The 20,526-nt window shown below is 45.6% G+C and overlaps 1 protein-coding gene across 1 annotated transcript in view; it reads left to right on the top strand.

The window, feature by feature from the left end:
• Positions 1-20,526, top strand: part of SLC12A8 (solute carrier family 12 member 8) — a 120,882-nt gene that overhangs the window by 72,332 nt on the left and 28,024 nt on the right. Inside the window, exons 6-7 of the mRNA XM_023757298.1 lie at positions 10,340-10,427; positions 12,252-12,339. Of these exons, the coding sequence (XP_023613066.1) occupies positions 10,340-10,427; positions 12,252-12,339 (176 nt within the window). The remainder of the gene's footprint in view (positions 1-10,339; positions 10,428-12,251; positions 12,340-20,526) is intronic.

The following is a 20,526-nucleotide window of genomic DNA, read 5'->3' on the forward strand; positions in this document are numbered from 1 at the left end:
AGCCACTCCTGGGATCTGGGACCACAATACATGGATGAACGGGGAAATGGAAATTTACTGGGAATAAAACCAGTATGTGAAGTCATGTAACCCCTGTCCCCAAATCTCAGACTTACTGGAAGGAATGAGGGCCTTATGGTTGACCACACCCAGCAGAAGAATGTCTAGGGAAACCAGCAGCCTTTACCAGAATGTCCGTAGTCACCTTTGTGGTTGCTTCTGTGATACCCTTTGCCCTCCCTGGCCCTGATCCTCTTTCCAGCTCGCACATGCACACCCTGAGAGGCTCTGGGACTCTGCTGCACCCCTCTGGGTGGGGGGCTGTCTCCGGGACCCTCAGCCCTGGGCTGCAGTGCTGGCTCTGCCTTCAGCCCACCCCCTGCATCCCTCCCCTCTCAAGACATCCCCTGAGGCTCCTCCTAAGTTGTGTGTCTTGTGGGTGAGAGAACAAGAACTTGCTGCACCGAAATGGGGTCCCCAGTTTAAAGAACAGGGAGACCCAGGTGAGGACAACCTGACGTCAGGGCGCACCCCCCTGCATTCTGAGCAGGAACAGGAAAAAAGGAGGAGGCTTTATATTTATTATACATGCTTATTTTTTGTAATTTTATACGTAGAGTTAATTTCCAACTTTAACAAAATCATCCTACGATGCCGGGCACTGTGCTGACCTCTTTAGATAGAGTCTTTCGTTTAAGCCTCGCCACAGCCCCCCTGATTCTAGCAGACACAGATTTAGCCTGAGGCTAGTGACACCCAGGCTTCCTTGTCCCTCACTTCCTTTTAAAGAGCTCCTTCTAGAGCCCTGTTCCTAATTTCATATTTCTAACTCCATGTTGTGGAAAAGTTTTAGTCCCCATGGAACCTGGATGCTTCCATGGGTTCTACTGTTAATCCATTTTGCAGATGAGGAAACAAAGACACAGGGAAGTTAGGTTATTTCCCCCCAAGGTCACCCGGACAGTAAGTGGGGGGCCCCACTGCGTCCTACGTATTTGGAGAGGATGCTGGGAGAGAGACACACACTTGTCTGGAGCTGCCCTCAAGCCAGAAGACAACCGATCTTGATTGAGTCCCGGTATTTGATGATGTCTCAGCAGAATTTCTACGGCAGTAGGAGGGTTGACTGACAAATTCTGCCTCCAGGAATAGAGTGAAGAGGGGATTAAAGATTCTACAAGAAGAACTAAACAAACAAACCAATAAGCCAGGTGTGGAGAAGGAGTGAAGGAGTGGGGTTTGGAAATCAGGTGCAAAGGGAAGAGAGACCATCAGAATCCTGAGAAGCCAAGGGATTTCTGAGTGAGAATGGAGCCCATCCTTCCTGTGTGGACATTTATTTAGCACCTACTAGGTGCCAAGCTAGTTCATTCTAACTTTTCAACAGGCCTGCAAGGTACAAAATCTTATCCCTGTTTTTAGATAAGGCTCAGAGCTGCACTGCCTCTAAATAGCATTACACACACACACACACACACACACACACACACACACACACACACACGGCAACAGATAAGATTTGGGCCCCTTAGTGCATGGATATTCTACCTTAATTAAAAAGAAAACTATAAATGTATAAGCACTTAAAAAAGAAAGAAAATAGGCACCAGAGAAACAATTTAACTATAAATGGAAAGAGAAAATTAAAGGTTTCTAAGGGCACAGATTTGGATTGAAAAGCTCCCAGGAGGAAGCTTGGAAGTTTCCTGAGAAATAAGTAGTCCTTTAATGAGCACTAACAGAAACCAGAAAAGCCAAGAAAAACTATTAGATTTTTTTCCTCCCTTTACTAATTCTCATTTTCAGGAATGAAACAAAACAAGAAAGAAAAGAAAACAGGGTGAGAAGTAGCATTGTGATAACAGGTAGCAAGCAAAGACTTTGGTCTTTGTGTGCCATGGTTGACTAAGGATAGGCAGAGGTTGGTCAGTGGCTACCTGACAGTTACACTGGTAATTTTAACCAAGAGCTTATTTTCCAGGGCACCAAGCCCAAGCCCCCTGCTACATGGTGCTGTCTATGCCCAGGGGGCTGTGGATGGTGCTGGAAGTTCAGCCTCATAAACCTAACTAGTAAAGGGATGGCCAACACCATCTTATATAGTAAAGCTGAGACAATACAGACATGCTGAAAGGCCGTAGGACTAGGGTGGAAGACCAAGTGAGAAGGCTTAAGCCCTAGGAAGGGAGCCGTTTACCTAAGTCACATGGTAACAGCGTGCGGACCATGCCGTCATCCTGTGGCTTGGGGTACAGTATTAACTGCTTCCTGGACTGGCAGTGTGAGGCCCGAGAGGAGGGAAAGCGCCTGGACCAGGCACAGGAGAGTGCTTCGGAGCAGGTGACGGGACACCTATGGGTGAACCAATGTGTCGTGCCAATTATAACGGATCAGTTCAGCCTTCTTGTGGTGGAGGTAACCTCAAGTTAATCATGCATTTATTATTTAAAAAAAGGAAATCCAAAAAAAAGTGTGGGTGTTAGGATGAAAATAAGTTAGGCTAGATGATGTGGTGGAAAGAACATTGACTTGAGATCAGGAAAATTGCAGATTAGTGCTGGTTCTGCCAGCGATTAGCTAAAAAACTGGGGTACGATCACTTCTCCTCTGAGTCTGTTTCCTCATCTGAGGAAATAAAAGGTTGGAGGAGATGATCTTTACGATACCTTTCAGCGTTAAGAATCCTTGATCCTAAGTAGCCTTTGTAAACAATTTTAGAGACCCTGCTGAGAAAACTGTAAAGATCAAAAAGTAATTACAAAAAGGACACTTAGTGTTTCCCAAACTGTGTTCCATGGAACACTAATAATGAATAAAGTGTTTTATTTCATTTTTAAAAAGTGTTCAATTGTCAAAATAAGTTTGGGGAAGAACTGGGCTACATTTGTCTTGTTAGAGATAGACAGTGAAATTAGCATATTACGGCACTAGTAGGCCCAACAGTAAAAACCTCGCTAAGCTTTTTTTTTTTTTTTAATGTAATATTGTATTTGTAAAACATCTGGACATGAAAGCTCTGGGAAATAGTATCTGTTCTATGACACCCACCCTAAATTTAGCTCTAACATTAACAATAATATTTTTAAATTGCACCAGAAGCAGAAAGAGAGCAAACTAGAGAATCTTTATAATCTTTGACAAGCACGGGCAAAACACACTAAATCAAAAGAATTTTTTTTAGGCCTAACTGGCAAGCAAGACATTTATAATTCACCAGAACTAGAGATAATCTGCCCAAGAATTGTATAGTCTGAAAGCAGCAGCTGCAGCGTGCACGCCAATCTAACACGTGTGACAGATCACCCACGTCAACACAGCAAGAGTCGCTCACGAAGCTTCCAGTCTGGAGTACAGGTTGCCTCCATTTCCTTGTCTCTGGTGCTTCATGTCTGTGGTACCGACTACCTACTTTCTGGTTCTTCTGTGTCTCAGAAGCCAGCTTCCTGGCTGCCTGGGTCTGGCACATTCCTGAGGGTGGCCCGTGTCAGTGTAAGCCCCTCCCCTCCCCCTGCCCAGGGCCCGGCGTGCTCCACACCAGGCCAGGGAGTAGGACCCTCAAACAAAGGTCGGGTCATTGACTGTGTAAGGGACTGTGGCAGAGGAGACAAGGGCATTTGCTATGAATACAGAGCCTGTTTGGAAGCAGGAAGCAATTAGAGTTAATCAATCATTTTCCTACACAGAAGCATATAGTATAGCAGTGGAGTTTGTATAGATCTTCATTTATTAACTTTTGTAAATGATCTGAAGGAAGGTGTACAGAATGACACGGCAAACTATAGAAGGCACTAAAATGGCGAAGGACAAATAGCGGTAATCTCACAGAGCTGAATGAATGCCAGGGCCTGGGCAGAGTGAGGCCTGGCAGCCGGTGCCATGTGGGCAGGCAGGTGAGGCTCCTGTCAATCTGGCAACGGGTTGGAACGTTGGCAGAGGGTCAGAGTGGGGAGGTCCAGCAAAGAGTAGTGACAGTTAGTGGGGGTCTAGGGGGTCAGGTAAACATGGGGATTTGGCTAGGATGCCCTTGGCACCAGATTGTTCTAGGCCTTGAGCAGAGCCTCAGTGACAGGACCTGGTCCTAGGGGTATAGGCCAGAGCAAGGCAGATCCTGGCCATGCCTTTAAAATATATATATATATATATGTGTGTGTGTGTGTGTGTGTGTGTGTGTATTGATTGATTGATTTCAGAGAGGAAGGGACAGGGAGAGATAGAAACATCAATTATTAGAGAGAATCACTGATCAGCTGCCTCCTGCATGCCCCCCACTGGGGATTGAGCCTGCAACCTGGGCATGTGCTCTGATCAGGAATTGAACTGTGACCTCCTGGTTCATTGGTTGATTCTCAACCACTGAGCCAAGCCGGTCCAGCTGGGCCTGCCTTTTTTGATCCAAGTAAGTCCTGCTCATGATAAAACATAAAATAGTACAGAAGTGCTTATAATCATTAGCAAGCCTCCCACCCACCCCTCACCACTCCAAGTTCCCCTCCATAGGGGCAACCACTTTTAATCATTTTTAGAACTTTGGGAGTTAACTGTTTATCACCAAGCCATATGCCTATAACTATACCTTGATTAATCAAAGTCAGATATAATCTATTGACTCCATGCTAAGAAACAGGAGACTTTAGCTTACTCACATGTTGCTCCATCCATTTCCCAATTTTTGAGAGTTATATTTTAATTTTTAGTTCTTTCTGGTTACCTTTGTAACTTTAAATAATATGCTTAAATTTCTGTTATTTTATCAATTCTAGGTTACATCCCTTCACTCCTTATTGTTGGTGTGGGAAAATTGAGAGATTCTGTGTTGTGTTTTAAGATAAATGTACTATTTGATGTGTTAAATATTTTTACAAGGAATAATTTAATTATCTCAAGGGAATATCCAATTTTAAGGGAATCTGCATAATCCTTTTATATTTGCATTTTAGACCAATGTCAGAGAAGCTACAACAAGTTGGTTATTAGCAGTTTAGTGGACAAAATCCCATGATAACTGTAGTTTACAACTTAAAGTGAACAGCCTCTCTCTCTCTCTCTCTCTCTCTCTCCATACACACTCAAATCTATTAAAAAAATTTTTTTTGTCTTAAGCTTAGAAGTCAACAGTCTTCGTAACTTCAAAGACAAGCTGCTCGATATTTTTGGAAATTTCTTTGCTCTTAGAAACTCTCTTTTATGATGACAAGATATAGATAAGTATAGAGTTAACTTAAAATGTATTGCAATTGGTATATAAATATTTTCTAGCCTTTTCTTTATCTACCTAACAAATTTTATAGTTAGCTCTTCTTTCAAGTTTTCTTATTAAACTGGTTGAAGCTTGTACTATTCAAGCCAGTCCTGAGTGAAAATCATGGGACTTACATTTTGTGTTTACAGAACTACAACAAAAATATTAGTGCTCTTTTTCTTCCCTCTGCTTATCTTCCTTCTTTTCACTTCCTAATATTGGTTAGCTATAGCTTTACTTTTACCTCACCGAGCTAGGTAATATTTGTATTCTGTTTTGTAGCTATAGCTATATCCTCTGTGCTTTGTCTACATGTCAATTTAAAAAAAAAGAATTGAATAAATGAGTGACACTTTTAAAAAAATATATTTTTATTGATTTCAGAGAGGAAGGGAGAGGGAGAGAGAGATAGAGACATCAATGATGAGAGAGAATCACTGATTGGCTGCTTCCTACACACCCCACACCGGGGATTGAGCCAGCAACCTGGGCATGTGCCCTGACTGAGAATCGAACCATGACCTCCTGGTTCATAGGTCGACGCTCAACCACTGAGCCACACCGGCTAGGCTATAGGTCACATTTTAGAAGTTAAAAACAATGCACATGTACACTATTGCGACTATGTAGCTGTTTTCATTGAAGAGCAGAGTAGTGCTAGAATTCCATTCCTTTTACTGTGTGATTATGACGTGGTCCTTGTGCCACTTAGGAGAGAATATTTCTAATATCACAGCCAAATGGGTTAAATTTTCTTAAATTTCATCGGTTATTTAAAATGTCACGTTTTAGTTTGCTTTGTATTTAGACCTTTATTTTATTGGTTACTTTTCCTGGAGTTTCAATAACCTTTTTTTCCTTCTTATTGTCAAAATATGTAGCAAACATCCTTAAAATCATTCAGTTTGTTAATTGTACTGTCCATTGTATTGACTTTGCTTTTTATGCAGAGGCATCCCTCTTAGGATCTCCATCCTTCAGCTTCAATCCCTGCTGGCTTATTTTTTGTACAACAGGTATTCTGGGACTTTGCTCTATTCCTGAGTTATCACCACTGTTTTCTGAATCTCATGTTTTCCAACTTTATGCTTTATATCCTCACTAGAGGCTCCATGCATGAAATTCGTGCAAAAGTAGGCCTTCCTTCCCCCGACTGCTGGCACCGGCTTTTCTCTGGCCGCTGGCAGGCACCTGGGTCCCGGGCTTTCCTCACAGCCCTGGCTTCGTCCAGAAGGACAGAAGGACGTCGGGTCTAATTAGCATATTACTCTTTTATTATTATAGATTTTGCTGGAGTACATGCATTAGCATCTTTCTCAAAAATGGTATGTGGAGGTAACCTTTCTGAGCCCTTGTTTGCTTAACTTCACTTTCATTTAATTGGTAATCAGGCTAAAACTCTAGTTTCAAAAAATTTTTCCTCAGAATTTAAAAATCAGTGTTCCATTGCTTTCTACCGTTCAGTGTTGCTGATGAGAAGTCTGATCCCAGTCTAATTTTTGCTCCTTTGCAAGTGTTCAGTTTTTGATCTTTGAAAATTTTTAGGATTTCTCTTGATGCATGTAGGTATGGAGGTTTTGTTTTGTTTTGGTTCTTTGTGTTGTCTACTTTATAGGATACGTCAACCTGAAGACGTGTCTTCTTCAGTTTGAAGACATTATTTCTATTATTTATCTGGTTATTTTATTTGTTTTCTCTGTTTGCTCTTTCAGGATCTCCTATTAGTTGGATGTTGCAATTCCAAGATTTCTCCTCTATTATATTCTTTGTTCAAATTTTCTACGCCTTTATCTTTCTATTCTAAGTTCTGGGGTATTTACTTATCACTTAGATCTTTATTGCATTTTTCATTTTAGTGATCATGTTTTTAATTTCCAAAAGTTATTTCTTGTTCTTGGATTATTTTTTGTTTTTCATGGCAACTTTCTTTATAGATAGAATAATCTTCTTGGGTGTGTCTGAAGCTGCTGATTAGTATTTCCTTCAAAATTCTCCTCTGTGTCCTGGGTTTTTATGTTCTTCCAGCCCAGGTTGTTCTATTTTTATCGTGCATGTGTTTGTGTGTTTGTTCCTGGTTTTCATCACACAGCTGGCCATCTTTGGTCGCTGGCGTGGATTCCCTGCTGCAGTGTCTGTAGGTCTGTTTTCCCGGTGGGGCTCCCTCTTCCTGGGAAAGCTGACAGCAGCACATCTGTGAGAATGGCTGGTTCTGAGGAGGCTCCATTCGGGGTGCAGACATCCGCACCAGCAGCCTTGGTTTTCCTTGGGCAGTTTATTCAAACCCTCTAGAGAAGTATTCCAAAGCTCTCTGTTCCTTTCCTTCCACTCTTTATCATTATCTGCACTTTCTGTGTTCCAGACATTGGCGGAAACCTTTCATCTGCTTAAGACACCCCCCTCCCAATCCTCTTTGCTTAGGGGCTTGTATTCATTTCCCCTCTTTACTACCCTTTTAATGGGCTCTTGGGAGGGGAACCAGAGGAAAGAAAATGTGCCTAACATACCACGTTAAACAAAAAGCCCTTTAAGAATTATTTTCCCTCATTTCAAAATGATTACTGTAGAAAACTGAGAAAATATAGATAAGTAATAAAATAAAAAATGTTTATTCATCACCCAGAAATAACATTGTCAACATTTCAAAACACGTTCTACTTCCTTTTTCTATATATCTATTTATGTTTGTTTTTTCTTACAATGGGATCAGACCATATGCTCTGTTTTCTAATGTGCCTCTAAAATGAAACAATAGCTTTTAAATATCTTTCCATGTCACAACATACTCCTGACAATATTTGAGACCTGGTATTTATTGAAAGATGTATCATCATTTATTTAGCCAATCCGCTATTTTTAGACATTAGGTTATTTCTAATTTTCACTATTGTAAAGAGCATTTATAGACATTTTTGGCTCAGATTTTACTCATCTCCTTGACTATGTACTTAGGATAAAATCCTAGCAGTGGAATAGCTGGGTCAAAGTATATGTGGCAGGTCCCAGTGTTGGTCCAAAATTCAGGGTCCTCTTTGAAACAGCCCCTCGTTAGCTCTCAGGCCCCAGGCTTTCCCTTTGCTCCGCTTCTCTTGAGCTTCTGTAAGTATTCCTGCAGAGGTGTGGAGAGCATAATTTCTGGAGTCAGACAGACCAGGGTCGAATCATGGCTTTTGCCACTTAGTAAATGTGTGACCTTAGGCTATTTTAATTAACCTCTGTGAGTACTAGTTTCCTGTTCTATAAAACAGGGGAAATAATTCTACTCTTCAGATGTGGTTGTTGTGAGGATTAAACAAGATAAAAATGCATGTAGAGAATAGCATAGGCCCTGTCAGGTTGAAAGTGTTCATAAACCCATAATGATGGGGTTAGACCATTCCTCCTCCCCCTAAGCCAATGTGGCTCTCCCTTCAAGGCCACACCGGAGATGCACGCACTCTCTGGGAGGCTTTCCTGACTGGGGCAGGCAGAGCTCTTGTGGGCTGGACCGCATTTGATGTTCGGACACGTGGCTTGTAGCTTTCCTGTGTGTGTGTGTGTGCACGTGTGTGTGTTCAGACAGAGAGTGACGTCCTGCACTGTCTCCCCGGTTATCACCTTTCAGAAGTGTTCTTGGGAATAGTGGTGATGATGTGACTCAGTGTTGGTAGCATCCAGATTGTTCTTGGGAATTCGTTGAGAGCCCTTTTCAGCTCAGAGGGTTTCTCATTATTTCTTCAAATAGGTTTTCTAATCCTTGCTCCTCTTCTTGTCCTTCTGGCACCCCTATTATATGGATGTTATTTCATTTCATGTTGTCCCAAAGTTTCCTTAGGCTCTTCTCCTGCTTTCTAATTTTTTCTCCAATTGCTGTTCAGACTGGGTGTGTTTTTCTGCCCTGTTTTCTAACTCACTAATTTGGTCCTCCTCTTCTTCTAGTCTGCTGTTGAAACCTTCCATTGTGTTTTTTATTGTAGCTATATCATTCTTGATTTCCTCTTGATTTTTACATAAGTTGTTGATTTTCTCATCCAGCCAGGTTAGGAACTGTATTACCCTTACTCTGAATTCTTTTTCTAACATATTGCATGCCTCCATTTCATTTAGTTCCTTTTTTGGTGATTCCTCCTTTTCTTTCCTTTGGGTGGTTGTTTCTTTGTCTCCCCATTTTTGCTCTCACTGAAGGGTCCAGGCGCCAAGTCACGCGGGGCCTGTGGCTGAAGTGGCAGGCTTGGTGGGAGGGGAGCACACTCTGGGACTCACAGGAGCCTGCAACTGGGGAGGCTGGAGTCCCGGAGTCTGTAGGTCTGCAGATGAGGTAGCAGGTCTTTGGCCAGAGTGGCTATACGGTCAGGTATGGTGTCTGAGGCCAGTCTTGGTGGTGGTGAGGCTGGGCTCCTAGTCACAGCAGCTCTCCCCTTCAAGATGGCATGGTCTCTGTGCCAGAGCCAGCCCCCCTGGGAGTGCTTGCAGTGATAGCAGGGGCTCCCCATCTAGTAGAGCCCGGTCTGCCAGCCCCAGAGACTCCTGCAGGACACACACACACACACACACACACACACACACCACACATGTCCACACGCTCCCCTTTCACTCCCTCACTCACTCACACTCTCTTCCTCACTGCTGTCCTGCTGGCTGCCATCTTAACTCTCAGCTTAGGAGGTTTGAATGTGGTCTCTGGCTCTATTAGGTGAGACTTGCCCCCAGGACACCAGAACCCCAGTTAGACGGTGGGCAGCATATGCAAGGAACTCTGCTGAAGGAGCTGCAGGAGGAGGTTTGCTGAGGTCAACCCTTCTCAGGGGGTTGACCCATGGAAGGCAGAGCTCAGTATAGGGCCTTGGGACCATTGTGCAGCCTGCCAGATGCCTCCCTGACCCTCATTACTTTGTGCTGGGCTATAAGATGCTTTTTGTAGCTGGTAGGGCCTTCCTCAGCATTGTTCAGCCCACAAAGGTCCCTTTCATGCCACGGATGCCTCCCCAGTTGCCAGGGGAGATTGAGAAGTGAGGTTTGCAGATGGGAGGGCTGGCCAAGGGCTAGCTTCCAGGAGGGACCGCGGAGGAGAAGGTGCTTGGTGCAGTACCCTGCTCACCCCTTTCTCATCTGGATGTCTTTCAGGAGTCATGGCCGGCTTCAACATGGGGGGTGATCTCAGGGAGCCCGCTGCCAGCATCCCCCTGGGCTCCCTCGCAGCTGTTGGCATCTCGTAAGTTCCCCTCAGTGGCATTCAGCTGGGGAGAGGAAGAGAAGACTCCTGGTGAAAGAGGGGATTGTCCCCTTTTTCTGAGAGCGCCCCAACTTTGACCAATCTATTTCATATTCCAATCCTCTTTTTAACACTCAGTGGGCTGGAAAATTCAAGTCTGGTGGGTTCAGATGATTGCCCTATCATGTGCCCTGCCTGGGAACTTGGGAGGGGGGAAGTGTCACTAACACAGATCCATTCCTTTCTTCCCTTTCTCCTCAGCCTCCCAGCCTCATCCCTCCTCCACCCCCATTTTGAACTTGGGGATTTTTTTTTTAACCATTGAGTTTCCAGAATCATTGGAAGGAGCATAAGGATGAAGGATTTTGCAATCAGATTAGGGTTTGCATTTCAGCTATGCCGCAGATTGACTGCAGCGTGACTTTGGGGCATTTGTTTAGTTCTCTGGGCCTCCTTTTTCTTTTCTGTAAAATGGGAACAATGAAAAGGTGTGGGCCCTATGTATTGTGGAAGAGATACTGTGTATAAAGACACATAGAAGGAACTTAAAGACTGGTCCTTCTTCCCCCAGCTAGCCTCCCTGCACCACCCTAAGGCTGCCCTGGGTTTAGGTCACACTGTGCCACCCACACGAGCAGGTCAGGTGGCCTTGGACCTGTTTCTGACCTTCTAGAATCTTTTGATTTTCTTGTTGTACCATGAGAAAAAGCCTTCATGGGGTGGGTGTGAAAGGCAATGAGATCACAGACAGTGCAGTGACCTGAAAAGTTGAAAGTGCCTGCATTATTTTAACGGTGATATTTATAAATATTAACATATGTTTTCTACACATGCTGAGTTTGCTCTTAGCTTACTGTCCGGACACTGTTGCTTTTAGCCAGGCACACAATGCCAGTCTATTTTATGCTAAATAGGGCAAGCAGTTGTATTGGGAAGAAAATGAAGACAAGAGAGTGTGAGAGAGTGTGCTGGGAGTTGGGAAGGAAAGGAAAGAAAGAACCCTGTCTCATTTTCGACATAGCTGGGAGATCCCAGGAGGAAGCTTTGGCCCATCCTCTCACTGCCCAGATGGGTATGAGGCCACCAGGATCATGGGACTTGCTCAAAGTCACAGGGCATCTGGGGGCGTAGCCAGGTCACTGCAGGCCTTTTTACACTTGGCTTGGCTGTCTATCATCTGGGAGCCAAGGAGCAGCAGGACTTAGAGGCCTGACCGACCATCAACTTGTCCTTCTTGCGGAATGAGGGGGAGGGGGCTGCTTGCCAATTCTAGCCTGAGTCCTGGCAACCTAGAGGCCAACTGGGCCTCCTTTCCCTCCCCCTCCAACACCCTTTGTGTGTTTTTCTTTCTTTTTTTAAAATATATTTTATTGATTTTTTACAGAGAGGAAGGGAGAGGGATAGAGAGTTAGAAACATCGATGAGAGAGAAACATCGATCAGCTGCCTCCTGCACACCCCCTACTGGGGATGTGCCCGCAACCAAGGTACATGCCCTTGACTGGAATCGAACCTGGACTCTTCAGTCCACAGGCCGATGCTCTAGCCACTGAGCCAAACTGGTCAGGGCTGTGTGTTTTTCTTTACTGTAAAAAAGAGACAAAGCAATGACACTTCCTTTTTGCTAAGAAATGTACTAAGGAGAAAGAGTACGGAAGGTGCCCCCAAGGGGAACTAGGGAAGCTTATGACCAGCCTTTCTCTTTCCTTTGAGTCAGGTCCCCATGGGAACCTGAAGGCCCAAGCCCGAGTGGGGTGGGTTGTGAGGGGGTTGGCCAGGCTGGGGGTGGGGTGGCAGCTCTGTTCCATGCCTGGGTATTTTGCAGGTGGTTTCTGTACATCGTCTTTGTCTTCCTGCTTGGTGCCATCTGCACCCGTGAGGCCCTCCGCTATGACTTCCTGATAGCGGAAAAGGTGGGTGAGTCCTGCACTGACGGGGGCTCCGTGTGCCATGTCGTCTGTTTGTTCCCATCTACAAATGGCAGCCTGCCCCTTGCAGTTCTGCCTGGGAGTCCACATAGTCTTGGGCCCAGGACAGAAGATGGGGACAAAACCATGGAAAAGGTCCAGGCTCTTCTTATGGATCCCTAGGAACAGACAACAATACCTGTAAAGTCACGTGCACCCAGGTGACTAAAGAGTGGGGGCAAAAATCAGGACAAAAGCAGGTTCTGTTTACCTCAAATCCTGAGCTCCACCAGCCCTTCATTTTTGCCCATAGCCTCACCTACCACCCTGAACAGAAAGTGCTGCTCATGGGAAGCAGGTAAGAAGGAGGAGGCTGACAGACAGAAGGAGGGCGGCAAGGCTAAGGGAGATGGAGGGAGCCGAGAGCCAGGGAGAGAGCCTGTGGGAGGCAGGGCAGGAGGCCTGCTGTCCTCTGAGAACCCTGACCCCTTGGGCTCTCCACACACACGGGTGGGCCGGGTAGATTTGGCTGTACCATCTCTGTTTCTGGAGCTGAATTTCCTACCCAGAGAAGATTAGCGAATTCCTCACGTTCCACAGCCGCCCCTTCTCAGGCTGGAGGTCATGTGATGCTCAAGGACACTGGTTTGGCATCTCTGGAACCCAGGAGAATGAGATTTCCCGACACTTTTCTGGAAACCCCCAAAACTCCTACCTCCCCTTAGGTTCCTGGAGGAATGTGGACCCTGTGATTCCCGTTATTTGTCGAGGAAGGTAGTAGGCTGGGAGCCCTCCTTCCTCAGTTAGCTCCTGGGTGTCACTGCTCACATTTTAGGAGAAATGACCCTTTCCTCTTGGTGAGGCCTGGCTGATCATGGGCGGTAAGGGGGCACCGCTGGGCCAACGCCAGGGCAGGAAACTCTAAGAACTTTTAGAGCTACATTTCGGCTTGGTTTACACACTAGCAAAGGCTTCTTTTTAAGGCATGTAGCCGCTGATGTGAAGGGGATGTTTGCGTGCAGCGGTCGTGACCTTACCTTGGGGGCAGGTTTTGAGGGGGCAGCAGTGGCCCTAATGAGAGCACTGGCACCCGCCTTCCAGGGCCCCCACAAGGGGGTTTGCGCTCAGGGAGGGAATCTGCGGCCCTCATTTATGCCTACGTGCCTGCTTTCATCTTGAGTTTCGTCTCCCAGGGGCCTTTTCTCTAATTGTGGATGAAAAGCTTGGCTGCATTAGAGGAATTAAGGGCCTTGGGGAGCGGCAGACCCTCTGACCAGGGGGAGCTGCCTGCTGCTGGCTGCGGCTTGCCAGTGGCCAGCCAGCTCTGCCTGCTGCTAAGGCCCATTTCTTTCTAGTGCACTCCCTCCCAGGGGTCCTTTCAACCATCAGAGACTCTGGTCTGGATGGAATGAGGCAAATTATCCTCGGGGCTGGGGCTCCTCTCTTCCCTCCCTCCCTCCCCTGCTTTGTGGAAAAGCCAAGAATGGGTGTGTGGGAGGGCAGGCAGCCTGTATCCAAGGGAGGCCAGACAGCAAGAGAGTAAAAACATCTCGGTGAACAGCATGGGAGGGCCTCTGTGGGTGGAAATTCCACCGCTGATAGTAAAAATATTCACGGGGAGGAAGCGTGTGGGAATGCCACCTGTCCCAAACGGCGAGACAGGTAGGCAAGTACTTGGCCGGCGGGAGGCACATGCTAAACCATGCCTGGCAATAACATGTGGGAATGCCACTATGCACACGCCAGGATGAGAGGTGGAGAGTCGTTTTTGGAGAGGATGAGAGACCACTTCCTGGAATAGTTGTAAAGCCCAGAACGAAAGAAAAGGTACTGTTCTTGGTTCTCAGTAGCAGATGGGCTGGTGCAACAAGTAACCAACCAGGGCCACTCCAAGAGAGCAGCGCCCTGGTGTGCCCGCCACCGTGAGGGCCACGCAGGAGTTTCCCCGTAAACCTTGAACCTTGGCTTTTCTTCTTCCCTCTTCTCTCCCGGGACTGACTCCTTGGGACTGACGAGGCTGCAATAGCAGGTACTATAATCAGGTGATAAGTGGGCCACAAACAATTTTACTGACCGTCCTCAGAGAACGTGTAGTGGTTGGAAGGTACAAGTGCCTGGTCTTATGTGCCCACTCGATACAAACTACCACCTGGATGTGGTTTTAATGAACTGTTCATCTCAGCTTCACATCTTAGCCATGGCCCGTCCATCCCAGAGCTTCCCTGAGTCCTGGGGAAGCAAGGCCTCTTGGGTCTGGTCTGTATACCCAGAGGGTCTCACCTCCGGGTGCAGACCAGGCCAGGCCTCCAGCAGGCGCCCCTTGCGCTGGTTCTCCCGAAGCTCCTCCATGCACTTCTTCTCTTGGGCGCGTTCTGCCAGGACGGTACCTTCCGTGGCTGCTGGCTGCGCTGGATTCCTCTCCACTGACCTGCAACCACTTGGCTCGTTGTTTCTCTCTGGGCTTCCTGCAGCTTCTCTGATGTATTTCTAATTATTTGGTTTCCTGGCCCAGGGTTTCTCTAAGAATTGTCTTTTTTGCCTTATGTCCCTGCCCCCAGGAACTTTTTCCTGGCTCTCAGGTGTCGGTCTCAGTAATGTTATGCTTCCTAACAATCCTGAGTCCTTTGCGGTGGCAGCGTGGCTCTATGGTAATCTATGCAAAGCACAATACCTGGTGCAGGCAGGTGCCAGTGGACGTTTGCCTCCCCTCCACGCCCCTCACGGGAGACCCTAATAGATAGAACACATTGGGAGGGGGCACATTTTTTTGGTATGAGTCACCCATCCTATATAATAAAAGGGTAATATGCAAATTGACCCCAAACGGTGGAATGACTGGAACAACTGGTTGCTATGACATGCACTGACCACCAGGGGCAGATGCTCAATGCAGGAGCTACCCCTGGTGGTCAGTGTGCTCTCACAGGGGGAGCTCCTCTCAGCCACAAGCCGGGCTGATGGCTGTGAGTGCAGCATAGGTGGCGGGAGCCTCTCCTGCCTCCTCGGCAGCGCTAAGGATGTTGGACTGTGGCTTAGGCCCGCTCCCCATGGGGGACGGCCCTAAGCTGTCAGTTGGACATCCCCCGAGGGCTCCTGGGCTGCCAGAGCAATGTCTGACTGCCAGCTTAGGCCCAATCCCCCAGGAAACTGGCCTAAGCCAGCAGGTGGACATCCGCTGAGGGGTCCCAGACTATGAGAGGGCACAGGCCGGGCTGAGGGACCCCCCTGAATGCATGAATTTTCATGCCCCAGGCCTCTAGTATTTAACTAAATAGGAAAAGCTAAAAAGTCAATCCCAATATTATTCACTTATATAAAAAGGAATTGTATCAAGAGCAGGTGTTAGTAGGGGTAGAGTTAAATAGATTAAATGATTGTTTCAGAATAAAGTTGTATACAGTCCAGGAAAAGACCCTGTTTTTTACACATCAAAAAGACCAAGTCCTTTAGGGGCCCTGGGGTTTGCTAACTAGCAAAATAGAGCAGACTAAGTAACAAAAGTACCCCAACAATGTATTTATTAAAAATGGGGTATCCCACAGAGTAAACTCGAATCATTCTTGGCAGAGACAGGCATGGTTTCGCGTGTTCACAGTTGTACCTGCCAGCTGCTCAGCCTCCGCCACCCAGCCAGCCCACTGTCCTCCCTCTCCATTGTGGACACGGCGCTGCCTCTCAGGAAGGAAGCTGACTTTGTTTCCTAGGGAAATGGCTATCAAGTGGGAGAAAACCGTGACTCAAGGTTGAGATGTTGGTCAATTCATTGAGTGAGGACAGTACTAGAGAACTCGGGTCTATGGAAATAGGATGTGAGAGAAAACTAGGGATCTATGGACACATCATGGTATTAATAGATTGGGGCCCGACCGGTGTGGCTCAGTGGTTGAGCTTCGACCTATGAACCAGGAAGTCAAGGTTTAATTCCCGGTTGGGGCATATGCCCTGGTTTCGATCCCTGGTGTGGGGTGTGCAGGAAGCAACTGATCCATGATTCTCTCTCATCACTGATGTTTCTATCTCTCTCTCCTCTCCTTTCCTCTCTGAAATCAATAAAAATATTTAAAAAAAAGATTGGGAGTGTAAGGGTTTCAGCATATACTCCTCTGTAATGTCAAGGGGCCACAGGAATGAGATGAGGCAGAATGAGCACCTTGCAAATGACTTCAGATCCAGTCCTGCAAGAGAAGGGGGCAGTCCGTGGACGGGTGGGGTCTCCTGTGACTACGGCTCAAGTGGGAGCTGGGGCCAAATACTGAGAGCAGAGAGATGGAGTTAGTGATTTTCTCCAGGAGTTACTGTAAAAGAAGTGAGGGTAGTTCACATCCCAGGTAGTATTTTGGAAAGATAGAGAGGTTTTTGTACTGGCTCAGACAGGTGTCTGGCAGAAAGGCACCTGCTCAAATAAAGTCTCACTCCCACCTCCACTGCACAGGTAGCAGGTTTACAGTCCCGTGTGAATAGAGACAGTGATGTGACCCTGCCAGGGCTGGGAGCAAAGCTGTGTGGGTTACTGTTGGACCTATAAGTCTTGCCCTGTGCCCAGCACTGCGCCAGGTATATACGTGTCCTCGCAAATGTCCCCACAGGGACGGATGGGTGACAGACAGAAAGGAAGGGACTGGATTCAGGTGGGAAAGGGATGAAATGGAATTTTTATACTTTACCCAGACATCAAGACCAACATTTCATTTATTTTTCAGAAAACTGGCTGGATAGTAGTTTTAGGTAAAAGACTGGCGAGTGAATGGACCATTGTAAGCACAATGGACAGACTGGACATAAACAAGTCACTATACCTAGACAGTCCCTGCCTGGCCGCAGCCTGAGGGTGCTGCAGGGGTCCCAGGGGGTGTCTGTGGGAAAGCTGGCCACAGCTGGAGGTCTCTGTGTCATGGCCTCTGGTGCCAGAGGCTTATCAAGTTCCTGAGGTCAGTCCCAGCCCCAGGAGGACACCACACTAGAAGGGCATTCTCATTTTTACGCTGAGTAAATGGACAGGCTTTGTAAGAAAAAATATTTTAAGCATAGATATGTATAACCTTTTGGGTAAGAAGCAATGAAGTTTCCGCACTGGTCTGGAGAGTTCTGTGAGGGGAGGCTGAGAGGGCATAGTGTCCTGCCCAGCGGTTCTCACCTGGCTGCACGTTAGCGTCACCTGGGCTGCTTTTGAAAAGCCAGTGATGTCTGTGCCCCACCCCATGCTAATCAAAGCACAATCTCTGGGGTGATTCTCATATACAGCCAGAGTGGAGAACTACCCAGTTAGATTCTCAAAAAGCTTTTGATAAAATGTTATCCCACAATCTATGTATTTGTAAAATAGGATGCATTTGGGAACAAAGACAGAAACAAAGGTTATAGACGAATGATTGCATCTTGGAGTGGATCGGGGATTGATAACGGGACCAGTTTATCTAACGATTTTATAAGAGATCCAGGGCATGAACCACGGTGAAGTTGTGACGCCTCATGAATTCAGCTGGTACTTGCTGGGCCCTGTTTGCCAGACTGTCAGGGGCGGTGAGGAGGGGGCCAGATGCATGAGACACAGATCTACCTCTGAGGAGCTTACGGTGCACTAGCAAGGTCAGCCGTGAGCGTATTTAACTATGCCATGGGGCTACAATAAACTATTCCAGGTTAGAAAATGACAAAATGCCATCAGCACCCACACACACACACACACAAACCGATGATGGGAAACATTAGCTGACATTAATTTCTTCTAGCAATAAAATGGTAAGTGAAGGGTTGGACAGAAAGAAACTCATGACATTGAAGAAACAGGGGAGATTCACTGGGGATAAGATGAGGTGAAGCATTTAGGGAAAAGTAGTCCCCACTGAATTAGGGACAAGATAGGCTCTGCAGTAGGCCTTCGTCATGTCCGTCAAACCTCTGGCCTCCCTGACCATTTGGGGGTTATTCCACATGTGTTATGTGTGGTCTGAAAGGGAGTGAGCCCTATTTAATATTACAGAATCCCAATGACCAGACTCTCTTTTGTCTGTCTTTTTGTGGTGTTGGTAGGGCATGTAACCTAGGTTAGGCCCATCGGATGCTTCAAATATAACAAATGTAGCAAATATAAAGGAACGGTAAGAATTCATCTACAGGGCAGCTGGGTACTGGTAGCATCCTGGTCAAATGTTCTTGTTCAAGATCCTGGGTGTGCCCAGGCATGGGTCTTGCCCTTTTCCAAGCCTGATCTTTCAGCCTCCAGATGATTTGTGAACCTCCAGTGTCCTACAAGTATGTTCTTAAAAGATATTTCCCATCAAGAATCATGGCCGAATAACTATGGAAGAAATTGAAGCAGTCATCAAAAAGCTCCCAGCAAACAAAAGCCAGGACCAGATGGCTTCTCAGGGGAGTTTTACCAAACTTTCAAGGAAGAACTAAAACCTATCCTCCTCAGACTACTACAAAAAATTCAAGAGGAAGGAACACTTCCAAGCTCATTCTATGAAGCCAGCATCACCCTAATACCAAAACCAGGTAAAGACAACACAATGAAAGAGAATTACAGGCCAATATCCCTCATGAACATAGATGCCAAAATCCTCAACAAAATCTTAGCAAATCGGATCCAGCAGTACATCAGAAGGATCATACACCATGACCAAGTAGGATTTATCCCAGGGATGCAAGGATGGTACAACATCCGTAAATCAATAAACATAATACATCACATAAACAAATTGAAAGAAAAAAACCACATGGTCATATCAATTGATGCAGAAAAAGCATTCGACAAAATCCAACACCCATTTTTGATAAAAACTCTCAGCAAGGTGGGAATAGAAGGATCATATCTCAACATAATAAAAGCCATATATAACAGGCCCACAGCCAACATCATACTCAATGGACAAAAACTAACACCATTTCCCCTAAGAACAGGAACAAGACAGGGATGCCCACTCTCACCACTCCTGTTCAACATAGTCCTGGAAGTATTAGCCATTGCAATTAGACAAGAAGAATAAATAAAAGGCATCCAAATTGGAAAAGAGGAAGTAAAACTGTCCTTATTTGCAGACGACATGATATTATACATACAAAACCCTAGAGACTCCATCAAAAAACTACTAGACTTAATACATGAATTTGGCAATGTAGCAGGATACAAAATTAACCCCAAGAAATCTGAGGCATTTCTATACACCAATAGTGAACTTTCAGAAAGAGAGATTATAAAAACAATCCCATTTACCATCGCACCAAAAAAATTAATTTACCTAGGAATAAACTTAACTAAAGAGGTAAAAGACCTCTACTCAGAAAACTACAGGACGTTGAAAAAAGAGATAGAGGAAGACATAAAGAGATGGAAGAACATACCATGTTCTTGGATTGGTAGAATCAACATCATTAAAATGTCCATACTACCCAAAGCAATCTATAAATTCAACGCACTTCCCATTAAAATACCAATGGCCTACTTCACAGATCTAGAACGAACTCTCCAAAAATTCATCTGGAATAAAAAAAGACCCCGAATAGCTGCAGCGATCCTGAGAAAGAACAAAGTAGGTGGGATCTCAATACCAGATATCAAGCTGTATTACAAAGCCACTGTTCTCAAAACTGCCTGGTACTGGCACAAGAACAGACATATAGATCAGTGGAATAGAATAGAGAGTCCAGAAATTAGCCCAAACCAATATGCTCAATTAATATTTGACAAAGGAGGCAAGAACATACAATGGAGCCAAGATAGTCTCTTCAATAAATGGTGTTGGGAAAATTGGACAGATATATGCAAGAAAATGAAACTAGACCACCAACTTACACCATACACAAGAATAAACTCAAAATGGATAAAGGACTTAAAATGTACGACAGGAAACCATAAAAATTCTAGAAGAATACAAAAGGCAACAAAATCTCAGACATATGCCAAAGCAATTTCTTCACTGATACAGCTCCTAGGGCACCTGAAAACTAAAGAGAAAATGAACAAATGGGACTACATCAAAATAAAAAAGCTTCTGCACAACAAAAGAAACCAATCAACAAAACACCAGGAAAACCCACTGCGTGGAAAACATATTTGCCAATGTCATATCTGATAAGGGCCTAATCTCCAAAATTTATAGGGAACTCGTAACAAGTTAACAAAAAAGAAGATAAACATCAAATTCAAAAAATTGGGGACAAGGATCTAAATAGGACAACCTTTTCAAAAGA

The sequence above is a fragment of the Myotis lucifugus genome, unplaced genomic scaffold (assembly GCF_000147115.1).
Source record: "Myotis lucifugus unplaced genomic scaffold, Myoluc2.0 scaffold_105, whole genome shotgun sequence".
Lineage (NCBI taxonomy): Eukaryota > Metazoa > Chordata > Mammalia > Chiroptera > Vespertilionidae > Myotis > Myotis lucifugus.